Raw genomic sequence first — 19397 nt, forward strand, 5'->3', positions numbered from 1 at the left:
TCTGATTTCTACTCGTGGCACTGGCCCCGGAATTTGCTAGTTTTTCATTTCGCTTCTTCTTTCTCCGAAATCTCAGCAGAGAGTATCTCTTCGCTCTCTTGTGGGGCGGAAACCACACGAATAGCGACTAACTTGTCTGAAGATGTTGTGACAGTTTCTTCTCCCTTCGGAGCGTCTGCTTTGGGGGAGGCCGCGGGCGATCGCTGGTGTACTGGTGATTTTGGTGGAATTGGACTGACACTGGAATCCTGCAATCCAAAAAAGGCAAAACATTAGGAGACCCAGGTCTGTGGCCAGGTCCTTTAGCTGCTACCCCTGAGCTACAGCCATTAGGGCTACGCCAGTTTGTGTGTTTGGCCGTCCGTCAAAGACAGCAAGGCATTTCGGAGAGTTTTACCATACCAGACCTCATCTTCAGGATTTCACCTTGCTGCAAAAAATTATCATTGAGAGAAGGGAAGCTGGATTATAACCTTGACATCTTGAGATAAGTGCACAGAGATGGGTGCAACAAAGCTTTCTCACACCTTATGGACTTTTTATGCTCCTGAAGCATCTAGAGGATTTGCATGAGTTTGTCTTAGCAATACCTTTGCAAAATTGTTGTCATGATGAAATCAGCCCTGGACTGTCCTGTCTTAAGGCCCAGATGTCTCCCACTAGAGAGAAGTGGCAGCAGGTTCAGAAACCCCTTCTCCAGATGCGCCCCCAGTGCGGGACGAAGGCACAGGTCTGTTTAACAGGGCACTGGCTGGCAGCTGGGGCTCTTAATAAATGCACCCAGTGGTGATGGATTTTGTTGCCGTCACCATGTGCGCAGCTTTTAACTCATGTTTAATTCGGTTAAAGCCAGAGTTGTATGAAGTCTCGCCATGCTTTTGTGAAGGACTGCAGAAATGCATTCATGGTTCTCCACGTCTCCCTAGATGTTTACCCAGCCACCAAGGCCACAGCACACTTCATCTTGACTGCCGTTTCAGCTCTCTTGTTTTTACGCCTTCAGATGTGACAGTCTGTATAGCTCCACACTGAAAAGATTAGTAACAAGGTCTGCATGGAGATATAATCTTTTTCATGAGACTGGCAGATAGAGTGGAAAAAAACAAGAACCAGTGGGCCATTATTTTTTTCAGTCATTTACGGCACAAAACTAAGGGCAATTTTATTCCACATCATACAGAGCTAGGAGGACAGTGCATCTGCTGGTGTGTGGCTTTGCCCAAACCACGCTGTGAAAGCCTTGCAGATATTGACTGCCCCATCGACACCGGATGCCAGCATCACTGTCCGTTTCCCTTTTGTGTTGCAAAACAAATGGATGAGCACAGGGGATGATGACCCTCTCTCAAGGCCACATATAACCTGGTTGGGTCAGTCCTTCCCGTTTACCCACACTACTTCAGACTCAGCTTGATGGTCTGAGTTCAGTTCTTCAAGGTGCTTTCAGCAGCTTTTTGACTGTCCTAGTTGGAGAAAAGCAAAAGCAAGGACCGAGACGCTAGGCCTGATGTTGTCTAGGCTAGATATAATCTCCGTGAGACCCTTACTCAACCTCTAGAGCCCATGGCGGAGAGCAGCAATTTGGCAATTAATGAAGCAAACACCAAATTCCCATCCTTTCTCCTGACCTGCATGGCTTGCATTGCTTTCAGCTCCTTGAGCTTCCACCGGAGGTGAGCGAGCTTCCCTTTGCCTCCCATCCTCCCTGCGGCAGCCAGGGCGGCCTGGAAGAGTCTCGGCGTGTCAGTTTTCGGGGGAATGATCAGCGAGTTCCCGGCCGCTCCTTTCTCATTTTTGGGTTTACTGTTGTTTTTCAGCATTTTCCTGCAACAAGAAAAACAAGAGATGATTTCTGTCCCGGAATATATTATATTAGCTTGGTTTTATAATGCCAAAAGATTGTAATTTTATTGTAAAGGGACCTCTAAAGCCTTAGTAAGGACAGACTAGCAAATCTAAGCAATGCTAAAACCAAAGAGGATATTTTAATAACGTTTTAAATGAATATACTTTGGCCAAGTTTGTTCCCAAGTTGTATTCGTTTTGTGGTGAAGCTTTATGGGCTCAAAAATATCATGAAAAATGTCATCTACCCTGACACTCACCCCTCATTAGCTCTGACACGGTATCATAGGAATAGCCCATTTTTTTGCGGAAAGCTGCAAAACAGCGTGTTTGGGATCCCTCGCTCTTGCACCTTGCGGCAGAGACCCCAGTGCCGGCAGCCCTGGAGGTAGCTAACTGCAAGGGACGGGTGCCCTCTGCTGCCTCACCAGCAGCTCCTTTAAAATCAGGTTTTGTCTTCATCAGTTTTTCCATAGGCTCGAGTATGCTTCATTTCTGGGATCTTTAGCCTGCGGCTAAAGGGAAATGCGTCCATAAGCTTTGGTGGATGCACCCGCATTTTCCCAGCGCTTTGCATGCAGCTTCTGTGGTTGCAGCTGCAGAGAGAGAGATCTTCCCCCTGATTTTGAGACCTCTGCTCTGTCTTTTTAAGGATCTGGGGTCTAGAAAGCGGCCTGACACTCACTTAGCTTTTCTGCGCAGCAGCTTTTGAGACTCTGGATAATGCACCAGAATTTCGTTCAAGTCCTTCTTATCCAAAATGAAAAGATTAGCAAATCCGTGAGCTACGACGTTTGCCGTTCGGCGATTTCCCCCTCCTGCTGCCAGCAAGCTGTGGAAAACACCGAGAGATGTTAAAGCTACTGCTAACGGGCTCAGTGCAACATTTGTATTTTGAAATCTCACCTTTCCCATCACGTGCCTCCGTCACTCTATTTCAGAGTAGGCAGAGTTTGATTTTTACCCACAGTGAAGTTTTCCAAGTCTGGTGTTTTAAGAATGCTGTGAAACATTGGCATGAAAAGCTATATAAAAAAATGACTTGTCTGTTTGTAAATTTTAAATATGGCAATTTAAAGCAGGTTAATATGCAGTGGGCTCTAGGGAAGCACGCTCTACCGCTGTCTGACCAATTGGTACAGCACTTCGAGCACCCATGCAAAGGGTATTGAGCTGGGGCTCTTTCTGGCTAACAAACCACCGTCCCTTACTCGTTCTTCTTTCCGTCCATTTAACTGTCTTTGAAACTATAACTAGCTCCTTGGTCAGGAGACAGCACGCTGACAGCAATATTTAAAAGCACCCATAAAACGCTGCAGCAGACATCCATGCTCAGTGCCTACGGCTTTTAATTACAAAGATTAGAGTGATGACCTGCCTTCCCAGGCCTCGTTTCCCAAAGCCTGCTGATCCGCGCACCTCCCGCCTCAGCCTCCCCCTGCCCATTCGCTGTATTTCCCCGGCAATGCTTCGCTGACCTTATTTCTCCAAACACGGAGCCGGCTTTCAGCGTTACCAGCACGGTTTTGCCGTCGGGTCCCCCGAGCACCTGCACTTGGCCCGCCTGGATGATGTACATCTCGCGGCCGATTTCTCCCTGCAACACAGACGGGAGCAGGCAGCGCAGGGTGCACGGCTGCGTGCCCGGAAAGAGCCGAACTAAAAACAAGGAGATCTCCTGATGGAGACCCCTTTCCCCCTATTCATACTGCTCTCTCCAAGCATGCAAACTGCTCTATCCGGATCGTATTCCCCCAAGCATCCTCATCTAACCCCAAAGTCTGCTCCAACTCAGTACACTTTTCCCAGCGCTCCTGCTGTTCGGGGCTGTGGCAGAAGAGGTCAGTCTTTGCACACGAAGATCAGGAGCAACACTACTAACTGCTCCTGAAGAGGTTTTTGCTCTGAATTTGCTTGCCCTGAAGTGGCTCAGCACCGGCGGTGCTCGGCCAGGCCCAGCTTTCGCCCTTCCTTATGGCACCAGGCGCCTTGCAAAGTGCTACGCAGCACATCAAGCCCTGGAGGGTGAAGGAAGCGGCAGCAAAGCTTCAATTCGCCGTCTGCCTCCGTTCGGGTTTCTTTGGCATCTGTGCAGCTCCTTGCACCTCTGTCCCCAGGCCATAGCACACGGCGACAAGTGTCTGCAGCCGGCCACATTGCTGCTGAGACACCGGAGAGAACAGAGGGTTCGAGTGGCTCCTTACCTTCTTACACACGTAGTCGTTAGGTAGGTAGACGACCGATCTGAGCCGCTTCAGCATGTCAAAGATCATCTGCCTGTCGCAGCCCTGAAGCAAAATAAAGCCAACAGCACCCTTAGTGTGCTGCAGCATGCCCCGTTCCCCGTGTCCGGACCTGCAGGCATGAGCGGTACCTGGAAAAGTGCCACTTTGCTCACGATGCTGTAGTTCACATCGATCGCAATATCCAGCCTCATCTTGTCCGGCAGCTGCACCAACAGCTCTGACTCATCTGCAAGAGGCAGAGAACGCAAAACTGGCTATTCACAGCATTTTATCCGAAGCATCAGAGCGTGTCTTTGATGTCTAAGTGGGAAAGTTGCCCACTTAGTTGTTTTGGCAGCCAAGGGTGAGAACCAGCTTAACCAGGAGGGTCTCCATGAACTTCTGTGGGCCTGGGAACCCACAGGTCTAAAGGCCGATGGGTGGCACTGGGCAATCCTTCCTTTTCCCCTGCCCTGATGGCTCACAGGAGTAAAACAAGCCTGTCTTTCAGGCCACACCTTACAGCAAGCCCAAACCTATATATTTATGACCCTGGAGAGTTGGTCCAGGGGCACATAGGGGACGGGGCAGGGGACCCTACAGAGCTGCCCTGCCACAAAGGCACATCACAGAGGCTGGTCTGCACTCCGCTCTTCCAGCCCAGCTTGGCGCAGGGTATTTCTGCCAGATCTCCTGAGCCAGGAAGGACAAGACGATTTGCTGATAGGATGACTTGGTGGAGCTGTTGCTTGCCACGATTTGGCCAGTGATTTCAAGTCACTGCTCTCCACCCGTGGGCAGAGAGTGGCAATGCTGGGATGGGTGCGTGCTGTGAGTGACACCAGGTCACCACAACTCTGCATCCCAACAGCAGCCTGACGTGTTATATAAGTCGGCAAACAAGCACATATAGAGAAAAAAGCAAAATAAGCAATGCCCTGAACCTGCAGCGCTAATGTCCTACTGCTGTTTTGACAGTAATATTTCAGCTCTGCCAAACAACTGCAGCTAAACAGTGCAAGCCTTATAAAGACATTAATCCCCAAAGCAATTGGCGCTCACCTAGCATGCCTTGGGAATGCCACGTGTACTCGTACCATGTTTTGACCCGGTTCTGAACAGTTCGGGGGATTTTGTAGAAGTTCATGTATTTAATAGTACTGTCCATGCAGCTCCGATAGTAAGTTTGCCCTGCCGTAGCAGCGCCAACCACGTCTCTCATCTGAATCGGAGGAAGAGTTGGAAGAAACGGTTTATTTGTTGTTACTTATCCATCATGCTGGTTAAGTAATCTAGAGAACATTAATGCGGACATACATTGAACCCTAACGGAGGGTTTTTAGCATCTCCCAATTCTTTTTTGTCTGCTGTTGATGCTGAGCTAAAGAGCCCTTGCATCAGTAAAACAAACCTGGGAATGACTGTGGAATGAACCGACCAGACCAAAATTTTTCCCTGTCCGAGAGTGAGAAGTCCTGCTTGCCATCACACGGCATCACAGCTTTGGGAAGGGCTGGTAAAATGGCACCTCATGGGAAACGGAGATTCCCACCCACCTGGCCTATCATGACGGAGAAAGCAAAGACGCCCGTGAAATAGTTCAGCAGCTGGAAGACGATCTCAAACAGCGTCTTGGGGTCCGGCAAGCCCCCGATGGTGATGAGGGTTTTGACTGCCCAGTAATAACAGCGGATGTAACTAGGAGGAAAAGGAGAAGCAGTTTTGAATGGGTTTTTGAGCAAGTTGCCTAAGATCTCAATCCAGCCATAGCTTTATGGCACCTTATTTTAACTGCACTGATTTCTCAGTCCAGCCCTCTTGTTCCAGCCATTCTCCCTGTCTCCTCGTCCTTCCTCCCAGGGCACCCACCTTGCCTCAGGGACTTTTAGGAACCCAGTTGCATCCTAACACCTTCTCTTTTGCTCCTGTTCATCACCCTAGGCTGTGCCACATGAGGAACCAAGGCCTCGTTTGTACCTGTTCCCTTCCCCATCATAGACCCAGGTGGTAGAGCCCAGTCCTTCATACGCTGATGCCCAGTAGTAGAGGCAGGAGTTCACATGCAAGCTGTAGAGTAAGTAGGCAGTGGTCCGAATCACTCTGCCAAAAGAAAGAGGTAGCAAGAGGGAAGATGATATGTTATCTGCTGGGAGAAACATGCCTGACATCTCCCAAATGTCACAAGTAAAAGGAGATAGGAGTTTTAGGGAGACGAGCTGAATTTTGACAGCGTAAGTCCTGCTAACACAGGAATTGGAGCGCTCCCAAACGTGTGGTGCCCTGCTATTCCCTCCAGCAATCATGCAGCAAAAACACCATGCAAGTCTCAGAAAACTGAAGAAAAAGCAGCTTAACTGCTGGTTCCACCTGTTCATTGCAAACAGCACTGTCCCCGCTGCTTTGGGGAGAAGGAATCGTATGTGTGTGGGCTCCGGGACCCACGTGTCGCTGTGCCGCTGGCACCCACCCCGTGGCATGATGTGCACATCAGCCTCCAGAGAAAAAGGTCAGAATTACTGATGCATGTTTTGTCAAATATGGGGAAGCGTAAGAAACTAAGTTGGAAACTCAGAATTGGTGAGCCAACCCAAAGGGAGCTTATTTCCCCACTAATAAATAGCAACTCCACAATATCTCCCTGCATAAATAATTCATCTGTAGTTTCTCTCACCTGTAGATGTATGCCTTGCTCAGGATAGCCTCAAGGCGGTTATTGAACTCAAAGAAGGCCAAGTACTGAGAAGAGAAGGAGAGCAGCGTGCTTCAGCTTCTGGCAGCCACAACTAAGAGCTTCTTCTGAGCAACTTCCATGAGAAACCAACTGGGAGCATTACATTTTAGCACTGTATCCCCTTAAAAAAATCTGATTTCTCCTTCCATTTTGCTCATACAGTCACTCTGCAGTAGGAACTACCAAGGATGGATTTTGATTATGATCTACACATACCCTTTTATTAAAATGTGAGTGTATTTTAGAATTGAAATAAAGTATTTAATCAACAGTTCCTCGAGGCCTTAGTTATGACTTCCCTTCCATGTCTAGCAAGCAATAACTTACCCAAAACAGTGCTGGACTCTGTTAAATCCGCTTAAAATGATCGGAGTTATTTTGTAAGCTCCAACTTACCTTCAGACAGCGAGGGAAACGTAGGAGCGGGTTGACCCCAACTTTGAAGTAGAAGAAATCCAGAGGCAGGAGGCACGCTACATCCATCTGAAATCCCCACAAAAAGAAGAATCACTGTGGTGAACTGCAAGTGTGGCAGGGCTCGTCTGCACCCCCTGTTTAATTGGGAAGAGCTAAAAGGGGGCCCTCCCCAGCCTCAAGGGCATTACGCTTCATCAGCCCTTATGTGCTGTAAGCCTTGTGGTCCTGTCTCATATGGGTGGTCTCCATCCAAGTACACACGTGGAGAGAACAGGGCCCTAACAACCTTTCCTCTCATTTCAAATCCAATCAGGTCAGCTCAAGTACCTCCTCTACTACACTGGAAGACCTTTCCCAGCGTACCCACCCGTACTTGAAAATGTTTCAGATTAATGGTTCAAATTAGTATTCGAATTGGTTTTGAACACAGGGCAGCACATGTCTTCAAAAACAGAGCTGCATCCCGGGCGTCCTAAAAACACCAAAACATACAGGACAGGGAAATAAAATATGTCAGACCTTAAAACGTTGTGATTTCAGGTAGTTCTCTTTCATGGCCTTTTTATCGGTCTGGTTGGGAATAGGAGAGACAAAGACAGATCACCACTTGTAGAAAGGAAAGTAAGCACAAGCACAGTCACACCTTGCTTTGCCCTTATGCCCCTCAAAGGGGAACATGCTCCCTTTGCACGTGGGAGGGGAACCAGAGTGAAAGGAGCAGAAGAAAGCATGGCCTCATGCCATCTCCCCACCATGCTCAACAGCCACAGCACCATGGCTTCTCCACCAGGGAAGAGGATTTGGCTTTTTGGAAGCAGGGAGGAGAAGGAGGAAGGTGTCCGGGAGCAGTCGCAAAGAGCCTTTTTTCCAGCCTGAATTAGAGTAATTTTTTCCACTTACGCCACATCCTCTCCCACCTTGTGGGGCTGCTGGACCAAGGAGACAATTTGCTGTAGCAGTCCAGACTTGTAGTCTAGGCTGGGACAGGGACAGTGGAAGCACAGTACCTGAAGGCTGTCTTTCCTGTACATGTTTTGAGGTCATTACTTAGGGCCTCCCGTGCTCATTTTACATCCTGGAGGAATGCCACACAACAGTGGTGGCACCACGAAAGTCAGAGTTTGCAGGAAAAGCCTTTCTGCCTGTGCATTTGCTCAGACAAGGGGAAGGCTGTACCCCCAGGGCTTTGTTTTTCCCCCACTTATTTCATTGGATTTGGAAATGAAATCAAGGGCTTTCACTTCATCCTACATCTCAGATGGGTGATCTATGCATTCAGATTGCAACCCCTTTTTTCCCTGTCACTAATACATATAGCCTAACTGTGCTCCAGGGAATTAAACCCAGGATTGATTGTGCCATTTGTTCTTAGCTAGAGGCGTATAAGCTGCTGGCTGCCCTGGAGCCGAACAGCGTGTGTCTCACTCATCTTTGGCAGAACTGCCCTGCGGAGCTACCCCCACGGAGCAGCAGCCACCTGGGCCGACATCTGAGCATCCTGGATCTGGGAACAAGGGCGCCAGGGATCCTGCATTTTCTAAGTGGGCAGGCATTGATTTTATGGGAAAAATATATATGTTTCAAGGATAAAAAGGCTGTCAGCTTATCAATCGCATGGCAGGAGAGATGTGTGCAATTCTCGCTTCTCACGAAAATAGGCCCAATCCTGATGGCAAATGGTGAAAAGGAGTAAACCACGGCTGTGACGGGAGAGCTGCCTGGTGGCTGGGAGAGCTTGTTTCAAACACTTATGATCAAAGCCTTCCTCACCACTTTGGGTGATGGAGTCGAGAGGTCCCCAACATCAGCCAAGGACCCTTAAGAGGAGTTTCCCTCCATGGGAGGCAATGCGCACCGCCACTCACTATTATGTCTCCCCCTCGGACAAACTGGAGACGGATCTGAAAGACGATGATGTCCAGGAGGTAGATGAAGTCACAGAGATAGTCCACAAGCAGCCAGTAGTGGATGTTTCCTGACGTCTGGTAGGGAAAGGCCCATCGGACGGGAATCAGCCAGCAGTTCCAGTTCCAGGCCAGAACAACGAAGAACAGCCACAGCACGTACATCAGGTCTGCGCACAGGGAAACATGGGCCAGGATTAACTAGCAACACTTCCTGAAGTCATTTGAATCCACCATACATAGAATTTTTCATCTCCTGTCCTGCCCTAAGCACAGTGATGTCTCCCATGAAACCTGCAGAAGATTTCAGACTTCTCTACAGTATTTGATTGCAAGTGCCAAGCAAGATCCAGCAGAAGGATGGAAGAGCGAGGCTTAAATGCAAAGTTAATACTATTTGTTACAGAGCACATTGCTTTATATCAGGAATCCCTTTCTAACTTTGTTGGTTTAACAAGGTTCGCTTTAGCTTTGCTCCCACAACACTAATTTAGTTTCTTTCCTTTTTTCCCTTGGAGACTATGCTGGGCTAAAAGCTGGCTGCCTGAGACTGGTGGCTTCGAAATGACCAGAAAATAGAAAAGGTTGAGGAAGGAGCTGGGTTCCTGTGGGGTTTGCATGATACAGTGACTGTGTTTGCCCACTGAAAGGACTGAAAAGCAGAAACACGCTGGTCCTTCACTGCCTGGTAATGCTCCTGACAGTCACAGCCATCAGGGAACATTTAGAAAAGCCTACGGATTATAATGGAAGCTATAAGTGACTTTTTGCAGTCGCATCTAAGCATAAATCAGTCCTTTCTTAGCTTTCTTCCCTTCTCCATAACTTCCCATTTCTTGCACTTCCTCGCCTGCTTCCCTTCCATTTCCCTCCCTCCTTCCACCACCAGGTTTCTCATGACCAAGGCAGGCAGAGACGCTCTCCGTCACTCACTGGTGAACGGGTCTATGCTGCTTGGGAACCGGTAGTTTTTCACACGGTCCAGCCAGGGCCGATACTTGAACTTGCAGCACAGCATCTCGCAGTAATGCTCATCCTCCTTGGCTGCTTCCGACTCCTTTCCCGGGGGAGGCGGCGGTGCTTCCGCAGAGGCTTGCTTGGAAGGGGCTGGGAGAATCCACATAATTATTTTCCACAGCAGAAAACCCTCTTACGGTCATTTGTTTTAAGAGCTTTAAACCATTAATAGAATATCTGTCTTCCTGAAAACACAGTGTGCGTGGGGACCCATGAATTAAATGGTCGCTGTGAAAGCCTGGGACTTTCACAATCCCATGTTCACAAAGCTCCCCCCACCTTGAAGATTTCAAAGCACTGACTGTAAAACTGGAAATATATTTAGCTTCACAGGCTTCCTCCTGAGCTGGGAAAGTATAATGACTCCATGGACACTTAAAGCGCAAACCAAGTCACCAGAGCTGCCCAGGAGGAGGGCAAAGAAAGCTCCTGATTCCCAGCCTAGGGCCTTGGCCCATGTGCCCCTAGAAGGAAGAACTGGAGCCCTTTTTTTCAAAACACGAGAAACTTCAGTAAAAGCATCAGTCGTGTCCCTGGAGAGTCTGTGTTGTACATGTTCACTGCTCTGGTTCACCCAGAGCTCCCGAATCATATTTTATACACAAGAAAGGCAACCTGCTTCTCTTCCTGCATCCCCGAGGGTTTTCTAGGAAGACAGCGAAGCCGTTAAGTTTCCAGCTTATAAAACCAATAACAGTTTCTATTGCTTGAACTTCTCCAAGCCAAAAAATAATATCTGCAGACCTACATTTTCTCCAAGTCAGCAGCTTCTAGTTTTTCCCCCCAACATTCAATGTTATCAGTTTCAAACTCCCAACCCAACTTCAACTCACATGCCACAGGGGTCTCCTCATCAGATGTGACATCAGGGTCTGCTAGCTTCTCTTTCACCTTTTCGGTCCTCTCTTTAAAGAGCTTCACCAGCTCCTGGAGCCGGTCATTGATGACCGCACTGTTCTGGCTTGCGGCTGAACCAATGCGTTCAGGCAGGCTGTGAAGAGACCATCGGACATTTAACTCGTGTAGGAAAGCCCAAGAGTAGATTCATGACCTATTTTTTAATCTATAGAAGCCTTAACTAGGATTTACCTGTGTTTATATAGTTATTGTATAATTAGAGGAGCATGTGTGACCCGTAATGTGGATTCAGTAAAATACAGTCAACAACATCAGTGTGACCCTCACGTTTGGTCTAAGATGCAAATCACACTTGCAAGTGTTTGGGAAGCCCCAAGGTCCCAGCCTGGATTTCATTTTCTTGGGACTCGGAGAGCATTTTGAGAGAGACTTGTGGGCTGAAAATGTACTGGAAGCCCCTGAATCTATAAACTATATTGTCCCTCTTTATTAAAACTAGAGCAGATTCAGTTTAGGATGTTTTACCTAGAATGACTGAAAACTATTACTATCAAGGAGGACAGAAACTAGCCATGCTTAACATCTCAGGGCCTGACTGTTTGTTACTGTAGCTCTAGGCTGGTTTATCGCGATAACTGACATGGCAATTTCTGTTCAAAAAGAAGACAAAATCCTGTATAATGTGGAACTGAAGTCACTCCCCAAGGCTGTGCTTCCTAATGAAGGCAGGTGCCTCCAAGTCTGTCCCATGGGTGTGCAGGGTAGGGAAGCCAGGACCTAGAGTGCATCATGCATAACTTGTTCTCTCTTTCTAAATGGAAGAAAAATGTTATTTCCCAGCAATCAGTGAAAGCTATCACTGTAATGTGTGCGGGTTAAAGGTGCATCATCTCTGTGGTTAAACCTGGTCTTAAGGAGAATATTTCTATCTGGATAGAGAAAGCAAGAAAATAGTTTCTCCTCTGGGAGTCATAATGCTTGCTGGTTTTGGAGAGGGTCGGTGGGAGAGAGGCACATTTTTCACTATACAGCGTTAAACCCTATATGGGCACTGCTTCCTCTCTCTTTGGTATCCCAGTATTTCTAAGATCTTCTGTATTTCTGCCCAAGCACCAGGATATGAAACCCTAAAAGCCAAGCCGATTCCCAGAGAAGCCTTGTGCCTATGTCCCTTGGTCTAGCTGCGCACTTTTCTCTCTCCTCGTCGTCCTGGCCAGGCCATGTTTGCACGGGAGATTGGCCTGTTGAGGCCAGAGGCACCTCGTCCAGGTCGTCTTCTGGGGTCTGCACCTTGCTCCTAAAGAGACAAATGCAACAGTCAAAGCTCAGAGCACAGGAACGAACTGATTCTCCCCTTTCCTCACCCAGTTCCTCATCCTTCCTCTCCTTTTCCCTGCTCTCATCTATTCTCACTTTCCCTTCTCCTACTTGTGTCTGCTTTTCCCCAATTTTTGGCATTGCCTGAGGTCACCGTGTGAAAAATACCCTGCTCCTTTCGCTACTAAAGAGCTATTTCTTTGCATGCACCAAGACCACAGCTAAACAGGCAAGCAGCGGGCTGGTGCATTTTGAATCCCCTTTTAGACAGCCTCGCCAGAGGGCTGGAAGGGAGGCTCTGCTCTCTGCCCTCCCCAGATGCCGCAAAGCCACTGCCCTGGCGTCTCTAGGAGAAAAGCAAGGAAAATCCAACTGCTGGTAGAGTGAAGCAAAGAAGTGAAATTGGGAAGAAAAGGTAACTGCAAAGTACCTGGGATACAATATGGCTCTAAACTGGCTCTGTGGCACCTTAAATCCCTGAGACAAAGAGCAAACTGCAGAGCAGCCGATGAGCATTTAAGACATAATATGGGCCCTCCAGTGGCTGCTGCTACCTGTAAAGCAGAGTGCACGGTGTAACAGCCAAGGACTACTCAAAAGTTGAGAAAAGCCCTATAAACACTGCCCTTGAGATACTAAGTCGCTGTCTTCCTAAAAGATGTGCCCTAACACAGCTGGTGCATCTCCGGCACTACCAAAAGGTTTCTGGGAGAACTTCCTTAAATATTGTTTGCTAGCCAGCTAAGTGGTGGAGGCAGATCTGACTGTGATGATAATAATGGCAAAAATCCAAACTAGCCAGCAAACCTACAGTAAAGTCCACAGGGGAGTAATTTTAACAGCAACAGAGAAATTGGCTTCTGCCACCACTAACAGTTCCTCTAAATTAATAAGGATTTCAAACAGCAAACAGCAGCAGAGCACAGATCCTTGTGTAAAACATCTCTGTGCAACCTGCAGAGCTCTGCTTCTCTACAGTCCCATTCCCAAGCGTGGGATGTTAGGAACTCAGCAAGACCAAGCAGTTTACTCTGACCGCTTCCCCATAAAAGCACCCAGGCAGAAACAGGATGGCCAAGAGAGGTAGCCATGCTATTACAAATCTCCTGAAGAAAGCCGAAAGTGGCAGAAAACAGCCATTTCCAGCTTTGCTGGTTCTCAGACGTGCCCCTCTTGAACGTGAGCTTCTGCAGGGTCTGGCAGAGAGCCAGAGAACAAGGTCAACAAAACCTTGGTTACTCAAGTGTGCAGTGTAAAGGCAGAAGAGAAAATAACCCCAATGCTCCCATTAAAGTGCCCTCGTTTCACAGCTTCGTATGCTCAGCTATGGACTGAGAGGTTCCCAAAACCACATCAGTTTGTCTCCAACAGAAATAGTCCTCCCAAGTGTCTTCATGCTGTTAGGACAACTCCATCACCTCTCACCAGTCTACACAGCTTCCCTTCCCCACATTTGCTTTCTTCTGGGGATCGTGTTGCCCTCCTCACCCACAAGCAAGCCAGCTCCATCAAGCGCCTGATGGACTCCAGCTCGAAAATGTGCATTGCTAAAAGGGTATCGCCATCTCCCCTCCTTGCCCACAATGTTTCACCTGATGTCCCTCAAAGCTCACTTGGCTTCCTCTGGATATGCACCAAGTTTTTTGTGTCAGCTGTTGTTTGGGAAAGATTTCTCTAAGCTTTTTGCTTCAAATGAACAGAATGTACATCTAGAGATTCAGAAAAAAATCCTTTGATATTCTGCAGTGCCTGCAACTCACCTACCTTCCTGACAGATGCTGCTTTCAGAGGGAACAGGAGCTACCCAAAAAGGAATGCAAATTTCAGCTCATTTTGAAAGGTTGTGGGTAAAAGTTCTGAGGGAATCATGGATATTTTGTTAAATCCCATGGAGAAACACATACATGTGCAACCATAAGTGCAAAACCTTATCAGGTCTCAGTTTTTTGGTCATCTTTGAAAAAATAAATAAATGAAGCACTGTTTGGTAATCCCCTGGACAAAATTCAGTCCTTTGATATGCTCCAGCTGCACTTCCAGTGAATGTTGTTTGGGATAGGACCTCCAGAGCAGTGGTCAAATTGGCCCTAAAGACCAGATTTTTCCACTGATACATAAAGACTTCAAACTGAATCTCCTACAAAGTGAAGTGAACCAACAGACACACAGCTAACTAACATGAGGAATGCATATATACAAAGTAAAAGCTAAAGGCGAACGATCAGATAAATAATCAACACAAGGAACTAAGGAACAAATTCCAAAGTCTGTTCTGTATAGCCAGGATTTCGCCTTCCACAGTGAATGAGCTTATTAATGTCCTTTGAAGTAACTGAACCATTACAATATGATCACTAGTTGACTAATAAAGATATTTTTTACAGTGTCGTACAAGATGCAAATCAAATCCAACAGAGCATGCAGCCACGAACTTAAAAATAGCAAAGTGAAAAGAGCATTTTTAGAAGTGGAAATGTGCAGCACAGGTAGGAAGAGATGCACAAACTGCGTTACAAAAATATGCAGGAAGATAATTACGAAAGAATTTGAATACAGGCAATAAAAATGTAAATTGCCTCCTCAAGATCCCAGGCAGGGAGTGTAAATGCCTAAATAAAGACATAGCGTGAGACCTACGCAGGATGCACAGAAAGCTACGACTCAGCAAGAGCTGCTGCACCAACATCTAACCATGCCCAGTAGGACTTCCCATGGGCGCTGCCTCACGATGGCATTATCCCACGTATCCAAAAATTTATCGTCTGCAAGAGTCAGCCTATGTTATTTATCCAGGTGAACTTTGGCAACTGATAAATGAATCAAAGCAAACAATTATCAGCAAATATATCCAGTTCATGCCTGGAGAGCATGAGCTTGTAGAGATTTTTGTGCCACTGTGGCCATAGAGAAGAGGAATGGACAGTGATTCCCGCAGAATCCATTTCCAAGGCACCAATTGCACAAAGATCAACACAGCTTCACAGCCTCAGTTTGAACTCCATCTCTCTATAATGTTTTTTTCCCTGGATATGGTCCATATCCAGTGCAACGCCATGGTTTCCTAGTACTTTCTGTATTAAAATAATGGAATTTTATTTCTCTAAAGAATGAAATACGATTTGCTTGCTTTTAGAAAGCTCTGCCAAGGGACCTCCGATAGTCTGCTTGAGAAACGCTACCTGGATACATGGCAGAAAGATTTATATGCTCATAGATATAACTGCGAATATACAACCTGCTCCTTCAACACATGGCTAAAAAATAGCATGAGAAGACTGAGATGCTCCAAACAGTGTCCACTTTGGGGAACACTGAGCTGTTTTTCTGGTAATTGCTAATAGGTGGGATGAGTGCTCTGCACTGACCTCTTCTTCCTCTGACTGCTGCTATGTTCTTGAAAATGAGATACCTTGCTACTGTTGAAAGGGGCATTAAGAGAAAAAAAAAAAATTGAAGAAGGAACTAGAGTTTGCATGTGATAAAAGATGATTGCAGGAGATGGATTTGTACATAGATCTGATTAAATAAGCTAAGGCTGTGCCTATAGATAGCTGGATCCATAGCTCCAAACATGCCTGAGCTTTGCTGGGAGGCTTAACACGGGCATTATTCTGAATGTTTGTCCATTTTCTACGTCTATTGATGGACAAAAGCAAACTCAGAAGCCCAAGCCTGATTCAGAGATGAATAAGCATCTGCATCGAAGTTGCTCATCTCAACCCTCTGCTTACAACAAGAAGGCTGAATATCATGGGGAAAATAAGGGGTTGGGCAAACACCTAACGTGACTTTTCTCCTTTCCAAATAGGGGGGGGTACACAGATTTAGCTATTTTGCAAGGAGGGAAAGATAAACTTAAGCTTTAATGGTCTTATGATGGGAATTTATCTCAAGGAATAAGGTCAGAAACCTTTCTGGGAAGTAGTTATGCCCATGATTTAAAAGAACAAGTAGAGCTCAAATCGGTTACCCAAACAGGCACCCGGCACCTTTTGGGATACCTCCAAAGCCAAATTACGGATGCTGCTGAAGAGGAAGGTGTAGGAAAGGCTTCCCCAGGGCAGAAGCTGCACTCCACCGGACAGAGCCCAAAGCGATGCACGGCGCCGTGCAGCGGGCAAGGAGGCAACCCCCAAGCTGGCCCACTTGCCAGCCAGGCTGCGAGACATGGGCTTTTCTGTATCGGAAAATAACCTGTGATCTTCATTAACCCGAGAGAGAAAAACTCATCCTGGCCAATAACCGCAAAGGGTCTCAGCTGTGCCCTGCACCTTTTCCACTGCTGCTACCGCCCATATCAGCACCCAGAGAGGAGCCATCTCCAGACCTGGAGCCGTTAATAGCATCACCCGCTGCCCTGCACTTCGTCAAAAACATAAGTCGCCTCATTTCCTGACCTCTTGTTCAAAAACCAAGCTCTTTCACTCAATTTTGCTGGGTGTTCAAAGCACATGCTCAGTTCAGATCGCTGCTACGGGCTCGTCTCTAAGGCAGCTCAGCGGCGGATTAGCTTCGCCGGCTCTCTAGCTGCGATCCACTCATCACCTGAAACCTTTCATCGCTGGGTTAATAGAAAAATAAAAGGCAGTGAAGTTCAGTGGGTGCTAAATGCCCGCTGAGTGGCCTGCCTCAAGGCTGCTAGGATTTACGTTGCCAGCGTTTCGTAGGACTGCTTTGAAGCTGGCTCTCCCCATCTAAAACCCTATTCAATAGACGGGATTATGGACACCTTTGCTATTTCATTTTTTTCCAGCTGCCGCAGGAGCTTGTTTACTAAAAGATCCAAACCGTTCAGTCAGGATGGATATAACATCTGGTTTGCAGCACTTCAGAAAACACCCCGTTTGCTATTTTCGTTGCTCTGCAATAAGAAGCCTCAAAAATCCCCTCTGAAACCAGTATCCCTAAGGTGCAAAGCAGGGAGGAGAGGAGCGAGCCCTACCTGGGGGAGGTCGGCACCGCGCCGGGCACCGCCAGCACATGGTTGGTGCTCTCAGCCGGCACCAGCGAGCACCCGCCTTCGCTCTCCAGAGCATCATCTGGGCCGTCCACGTCCTTGGTGCTTACGGTGAGGTATTGGCTTGGCCCTTAAAGAAGAAGAGCATTGCAAAGTGAATCAGTGTTTTGGGATTATTCCTAGCCACGGCTTTCCCTCAAAGCAAGTACTGGCCTGTTGCTCTTAATTTGTATTTAAGGTTATGTGAGCTGCATCACTTGGATGAAAGTCTCTCAAACAGCCCCAGCTAAGGGCTTTTTTTCAGTGATGGGTCCAGCCTGCAGCTGGGAAAAAATCCCCCAAACTCCATCACCCTCCAGCAAAGCTCTCCTGCTCCTCACTCCGTTCAAAGCTCTCCTTTCACTCCACTTCTTTTCCCATTTCCCTGTCATGTGGCACTCCTTTCTCCTAATATTTTGGAGTGTTTAAATTTTTTTTTCCCCAAAATTTTTTAACAAAGCAAGAAAAACTGCTGGTTGCTCCCCTTCTGCTTTCGTGCCTTGCAGTGATTTAAACTTCTCAGTGCCATCACTCGGCCTCCAGTAGGGAAAGTTATGAAGAAATTACCGGGATTACCAGCTGCAAAAGCTGCCTCCTGGGTTATAGAAAATCTCCCGGGTTTTCTGAATATGAAAATGTTTATACAAAATACCCTAGGAGTGGGGCTTCCTGTCTAGCAGTCCCTCAAGGCTGCTGCGGCCTCGTTATGCTGCTACATCTTAATGCTCCGTGGGGGTGGTTTAGGCTCCAAATTACAGGATCATTTGGTTTTCATGCAAAACAAGGCGTTAATCAAAGAAGCGCGTAAGGCCTCTCTGGTTGGAGGAGGTAATAGCTGCTTCCTGCAGTAAGCAAGGTTGGAGCGGAAAAGTTGGTTGTTAATAGTAGCTAAACAGAGATGTCACCTGCCCGGTGGAGAAACAACTTGCCACGGGGGGGACTATTCCGGTTAGATCCCTGCAGCCGGGCTGGCTGCGAAAAATCGCCCTTTTTCTTAGCTGTATCACCAGATGCAAGGAGTCCTTGCAGGTTTTTTTTGAAGGGGGAATCGCAGATGTCTAAAGACTCAGGGCAGCTGCTTTGCATTGCCATGAGGGGCCATGCCTGACGGGGAATTGCAAAGAGCAAAGCTCCAGCTGACCATCCTCCTAGTCCCAATGAGTTGCATGAACCATATGGCAAAAACGCACGTGGCTATTGAACCCTCCGCCTGCAGGTCTTTTGGGGGACTTTTGAGCAACCTCAGTGAGCCTTTATGGCTTGCAAGTGTTCTTTAGGGGTTGAGTTAGAAGGGGACGTAACTGAAGCAGAAGCAAGAACCATGCTATGCAACCATCAGTTTTGTTCCTCAGCTTCTGTGACGCAACATGAAGCGTGCTTTTATTAAAAGAAAAAAGCAACAAAGACCAGCTACTCCAGGACTAAAAGAAGCCCCCCCAAGCTACGCAAGCACACGGCCAAAGCCAACGTGGCTACTACCTAGGGGGTGGACAGGGGACCGCTCCTCATTGGAAAAATTGGGGTTGAGGACCCCAGCCTTTGCCTTTCTGGAGATGAGGACGGGGATGCGGGAGGCAGCGGCAGCTCGGTAGCTGGGGACATTGGGCAGCTGCTCTACGGTGCCGCGGAAGGGAGGGGAGACGCTCCGGCGCTCAAGCGGCTCGTCTTGCACCAGCCGGCGGAGCTCAACGTCTCGGGCGCGCTTGGCCATGCTGCTAGGCGCCTAGGTGCTTCAAGCAAAGGGCAAGGCATCTGAGGCTGCAATAAGAAACACAGAGTCGTCTGAGACGGGACGGTTATCCGGGGCGCGCGGAGAAACGCGGGGCCGGCGCGGGGAGCGAAGCGAGCGCCGGGACGCTTGCTGAGCTGCGGCACTACGTTGCGATGCTCGACCGGGGCTGCGGGAACGCGCTGCTGGCGGCAGAAAGCAAAGAAACCTCCAACCTATATTAGGGCCAGCGTCCAAGTGCCCCTTGTGCAACGCCAGTGAAGTCAACGGAGTTATGCCAGGAATTAGCATCGCTCGCTCGGGCTGTGATAGCAGCTCCGCAGCTAATTTTCATTACTAATCCAGTACTTCCTAAAGC

The 19397-nt window shown here is 47.9% G+C and overlaps 1 protein-coding gene across 1 annotated transcript; it reads right to left on the reverse strand.

The window, feature by feature from the left end:
* Positions 1–44: 44 nt before the first annotated feature.
* Positions 45–19021, reverse strand: CNGB1 (cyclic nucleotide gated channel beta 1). Its single transcript, XM_026087454.1, has 18 exons — positions 18790–19021; positions 17257–17401; positions 12187–12294; positions 10973–11130; positions 10056–10229; positions 9084–9292; positions 7738–7788; positions 7198–7284; positions 6742–6806; positions 6048–6170; positions 5627–5768; positions 5133–5292; positions 4220–4317; positions 4050–4133; positions 3324–3442; positions 2531–2677; positions 1629–1824; positions 45–248 (listed from the first exon to the last, which is right to left on the reverse strand). Exons 1-18 carry the CDS (start codon positions 19019–19021, stop codon positions 45–47), a joined length of 2502 nt encoding a protein of 833 aa, XP_025943239.1.
* Between the last annotated feature and the right edge of the window lie 376 nt (positions 19022–19397).

Source organism: Apteryx rowi, unplaced genomic scaffold (assembly GCF_003343035.1).
Source record: "Apteryx rowi isolate R43461 unplaced genomic scaffold, aptRow1 scaffold_718, whole genome shotgun sequence".
Lineage (NCBI taxonomy): Eukaryota > Metazoa > Chordata > Aves > Apterygiformes > Apterygidae > Apteryx > Apteryx rowi.